Source organism: Bidens hawaiensis, unplaced genomic scaffold (genome assembly GCF_021521415.1).
Source record: "Bidens hawaiensis isolate Kalapana, Puna unplaced genomic scaffold, B.hawaiensis_p1.1 tig00031314_1, whole genome shotgun sequence".
Taxonomy (NCBI): Eukaryota; Viridiplantae; Streptophyta; class Magnoliopsida; order Asterales; family Asteraceae; genus Bidens; species Bidens hawaiensis.
This window is the reverse complement of record NW_027495274.1, coordinates 36,256-41,620: the sequence shown is the minus strand read 5'-3', so window position 1 is coordinate 41,620 and position 5,365 is coordinate 36,256. Positions and strand designations below refer to the sequence as shown.

Sequence of the window (5,365 nt, the reverse complement as noted above, 5' to 3'; positions counted from 1 at the left end):
TACTACACGAAGCGAAAAATACCAATATATAAAATTCTTAAATATTTGTACATATTATATGAAAAAATAAATAAATGTATTGCATAGGTAAACGATTTTAAAAAAAATCTAAAATATGTAAAAAGTATATATATCTAGAGTTCAAAAAAAAAAATACATTGATTATTATAATGCAACTAATCTGACTTTCATTAACTATAAGAAAGAAAACAAATTTTACATAATTAGATTTCAAAGTTTGTTAAAATAAGGGATAATTAAGCAAAAAAAATGTTTTATTAGTATAGCTAGGTTAGTGGCCCGTGTATAATACGAATGAAAATTAATAATTTCATCAGATAAAGGTAAACATATATGATTGTTTATTTAAATATATATAAAATTATGAATTTATTTACAAAGATGATTTTAAGTATTTATTTTTATGTATATAAAATAAATTAGATGAATAGAAAGTTATGAGAACTACATGTTCACTATTTAACAATTGAATGTATTTGCTAGTAAAATTTATTATTATGTGTATAAGATTAGAAAATCACATAATCGTTAGATGTAAAAATTTGTATGAGCAATTAAACTATAATATTCAAAAACATGAAGTTACAAAAGAGATTACATCCATGTTAGTAGTTGGTTAATTATGAATGGAATCTATAATATATATAAACGAAAACATAAAAATCTTGCGTGTCCAGATGTGGTCCCTCCCTCTTTTTTTGGAGTCATCAGATTTGCTTGATTTTTAAATGGATGCTTCTCATGCATTTGACCCGAATTCATGGGTATGGGTCTTACCAAATCCAGATATTCCTTAAACGAGTTATAATATCTTATTAAATAAAAAATTATTCTCACCAAATATTGATGTCAAAATCCTAAAAAATAGGATATACTAAAAATTATTATATGATTTTAAAAAAAATATTATTTATAATTAAGAAACAATTTTATAGTAAAAAAAAATAAGCGGGTCTTGGGTCTTACCAAACCCAGATAACTTTTAAACCGGGTTATAAAATCTTAGTTATTTGTGAAACCTTTTTATCATCAAACTCTAAGTATATTATAAATTTCATTACAATAAATAAAATTAAACCCAAAAAAATATATAAATACTAAAAACGAGTAATGTAAAACAGCCCACGTAATACGGGGGATAAAAACTAGTGACAAATAAATATGCATAATAAACATATTTAATTTTAATTTTAATTCAAATTACTTAATTCAATAATTATTAAAATTGGTAAGAATCTATGTGATATTCTATATGGACATGCTAGAATGATATCATGTGTCCACATTGTTTTGTTTTATTATGATAGTAATATACGTATTTTGTTTAAAATTTTATTATTATTAAAAAGAAATGGTTTATGTAATAAGAGTGAGACAAGAGAAATTGATGAAAATGAGTACGGAGGCAGTATGTGCTATGCAAGATTTCTTTTATTATACGGTACAAATATAGTTTTAAGCTCTCGGTACATGGCATTTGAATTCTTAGAGAATCAATAAAAAACAAGTATTATCTAATTTTACAAACACAAAATATTTCTTCATATTATTCAAACCCAATCAACGAATACAATAGAACTCAATTTCAATGTGAAATCAAGAATAAACCAAAGTACAATGATGATCTCAAAGCAAATCGAAAACTAAAACTAACAATAATATCTCAATCGACAAGATGAGAATCGATGAGACGAACCCTAATTCAGGAGGCGAATTATCTCCAGAGAAGAAAGAAATAATATGTGATAAAGCATCTGATGTAGGACTTCACGTAATTGTACAAACTAACCGGGCCGGGCTTGAATAATCTACACTTCATAACAACCCATCAGCTTCGTTGTGTCCAGCTACTCCAACACCCATTAGCCCAAAAGTATTTATGCACAAAAAAACAAACAGAACATTATTAGTTATATAAACTTAAATTTAGAAATTGTTTGTAGATGAATTTTATTTATATGTCACCTTTCAACATCTAACAAACCATACAAAAGTGGATAGGCAAAATGAGAATAACTATCATATGAGATTGAAACATCAATTATGTAAGTTGTGATATCAAGTGACATCTAAAGTACTAGCTGAAGAATAGTTTCAAAGCCAATACCACTTGGTACACCATGTAGGAGGAATCAAATCTTGTGACAGAATTGGATCAACGATTAATGAGTCGTACCTCCTACATTCCTTTAAGAACTAATTAAGCCTTGAAAACACTCAACACTAGTTTATATGATTCTAACCAAACAGATTAAAAGACACCACATGAGATGACATTAGAAGAATCCCAAGTTGTCTACTATGAGGGACTGAGCATGCAAGCTAGGCTTATGTGATCATCAGACGTAAAATTTCCTACAAAATCTAAACCATAGATAAAAAGGTAGTCTTAATCGATGCTTTAAGAATTAAAAGGTTACAATTTCTTTAACCTTGATGAAATGAAGTATTGCAAATCACAAATGATTTTCTAAAAAAGAAACTTGTTCTCATAGGCTACAAGAAACCGTATTTGACATCGATGAGATCCAAGATACACAAATTATCCTACCCAAGGTTGAACCTATCATTACAATAAATAGTTGTTGAACCTGGAAACTGAGATTATACAATAATCAGTTGTAAAACCAAACATTTGACGGTCTAGTAGAATTGTCAAGAGCCTGAGAGATACTGATTTCTCATGAAGTATGACAAACTGAAATAAGTAAGATAAGAAACAAGTAAGATAATGCAAACCGTGGTTTGAAACCATGGATTGTACCAAAACAAATAAAACAAAGCGGCATTAGGGTAAATGTATTTGATGCAATCCGTAATTTCAAACCACGGTTTGCATTATTTTGTTTGTTTGTCATCAATCCCTTGTGTCAAGCCACGATTCGTCACTTGTTCTAAAGTTGGTTATGACATATTGGCAAAAATGAAATAGAAACCGGGGTTTGAAACCATTTGCACCAAATATAAAACACCCTCTAAAACTGCACCATTTTACACCATTTCTGAAAAGAAATTCTGATAGTGGCCGGCACTTGCACTATTTAATTAACAAATATTCTACAAATTGTTAAAATTAGCCATATATGCACGTTTTTGACGGTTTCAATTAAACATATAATTGTATTTCATTTTTTTTCTACTTTTTTGAGCTTCACGTACAGATGTGCAAGGTTTTAAATCAATAAATTACATTGATTTTTTTTCGTAGAATGAATGCTGGAGGTAGTAGTTCTACACTTCTACAAGCAACCGAGTTTTAAATACAACTAGTTTTGTTTATTATTTAGTGTTACCTAATCCAATATATAAACATTAATTCTTTCAATGGATTGGTGTGTTCCTCTTTGACTTGGCTTGTTTTAGATAAAAGCCGGCTTTTTGATTCATCATATTATTTTGGTTTTTAGAGTTTATATTAATTGTATAACTTCATTCTCTTTGAATTGAAACTGTCTAAATACAGCTAGCTGTGTCTGTGATTCAGGTCCAACTTGTTCTTAAAAATTTCAAGTTTAATTTAACTTCTTTTTATATGTAACCAAATGGCTGGCATTCATTCACACATAATGACTATAAATACCGCGCTCCCTGATATGTCCCATATCACCACCTCATTTACGAAAAGCGTTTACTTAACCTTAGGCACTCAATCACATCTACACTTATTGTTAGTAATGGAGGTTTCTTCTATAAGCAAAATGGTTGCTTTGACGGTTCTCCTGCTAGCCTCATTCACAACCTTGTCACTAGGCAAAGGCACTCGTGTTGGCTTCTATAGGTACACCTGCCCCAGAGTCGAATCCATTGTTCAGTCAGCGGTTCAGTCTGCAGTCCAAGCCAACCCAACAATCGCACCTGGTTTATTAAGGATGTTCTTCCATGACTGTTTCGTCAGTGGTTGTGATGCGTCTATACTAATCGATGGAATGTCAACTGAGAAGACAGCAAGGCCAAACTCTCAGTTGAGAGGCTTTGAAGTTATTGATGCTGCGAAGTCCCAGCTCGAAACCACCTGCCCTGGAGTGGTCTCATGTGCGGATATTGTCGCCCTAGCTGCCCGTGATTCTGTGGTCATGGTAAGCAGATGTTTCCTTAACACCTTCTGATCGTATTTGTACATTAACAAATTGTAGTTATATGCTAAACCATGGTCAATAATCGTCTTTTATGACATGATCTTGTAGACCGGTGGACGTAGTTGGAAGGTGCCATTAGGACGAAGAGATGGATTGATCTCACAAGCATCGGATACTGCAAACTTGCCTGCCTTTAACGACCCTATCAGCGTCCAAATTAGTAAATTTGCTGTTAAAGGTCTAAACACTCAAGATCTCGTTACTCTTGTGGGTAAGTAGAACAGAAAATGCTCCATGTATAACTGCTACATACAATGTTATTACCTTATATATATATGAACTAAATTGTTGCTTTTGGTTTACCAGGTGGACACACGATTGGAACAGCAGCTTGTGCATTATTTAGCTACAGATTGTACAACTTCAACAATACCAATGGACCAGACCCTGATATAAACCGAGCATTCCTACCACAGCTTCGAGCACTTTGCCCGAACGGTGGTAATGCGTTAAGTCGTGTGGCCCTAAATACAGGTAGCGTTAATAGCTTTGGCAATTCATTCTATGAAAACTTGAGGAAGGGGCGGGGAGTTATTGAATCCGATGCAAAACTGTGGAGTGACCGGAGGACACAGAGGTTTGTACAAAGGTTTTTGGGAGGAAGTGGGCAAACTAAATCCAGATTCAATGCGGAGTTTGGACGAGCGATGGTGAAGATGGGTAATATTGAGGTGAAAACAGGAAGACAAGGTGAAATTCGTAGAGTGTGTACTGCAACCAATTGATATGAATGTTGGTAAGTTGGTTGGCTAGTTTAACATGATTTAGAAGTTGTTAATAGAATGTATTTGCATTGAAAATTGTATTGATTTGGTTTAAGTGTGGAATAAGATCAAAGATTGGATTGTTTAATTGAGTATACCTTATGAAAAGTCTGTTGCTCGAACCGGAAAAAAATAAAGAACATATGCAGTCATAGATCAGAACAAAAACAATTGTAGAACTTGAAAATCGCTAGGAAGTAGGAACAAATAATTATTGTTTGAAAACTTACCGTTTAGAAATCAACTGGAAGAGATGATCACTCGATCAGACAAAGCATTTGAGAGGAGTAAGCGTAATTAATCAAGCACCCTCAAAACCTGAGCTTAACCATCATACAAACATCTAGCACATCAGAAAACATTAATATATAAATATCAATAAGAACTAAGATTCTTAATGGTTTTGTAATAGCTAAAATAAAGACAAAAACAAACACAAGGATA

The 5,365-nt window shown here is 32.1% G+C and overlaps 1 protein-coding gene across 1 annotated transcript; it reads left to right on the top strand.

Annotated features, from left to right (window-relative positions):
• Positions 1-3,506: 3,506 nt before the first annotated feature.
• On the top strand, positions 3,507-5,112 carry LOC143581946 (peroxidase N1-like). The gene is made up of 3 exons (XM_077064622.1): positions 3,507-4,097; positions 4,206-4,368; positions 4,464-5,112. Exons 1-3 carry the CDS (start codon positions 3,564-3,566, stop codon positions 4,880-4,882), a joined length of 1,116 nt encoding a protein of 371 aa, XP_076920737.1. The 5' UTR covers positions 3,507-3,563; the 3' UTR covers positions 4,883-5,112.
• Positions 5,113-5,365: the final 253 nt, after the last annotated feature.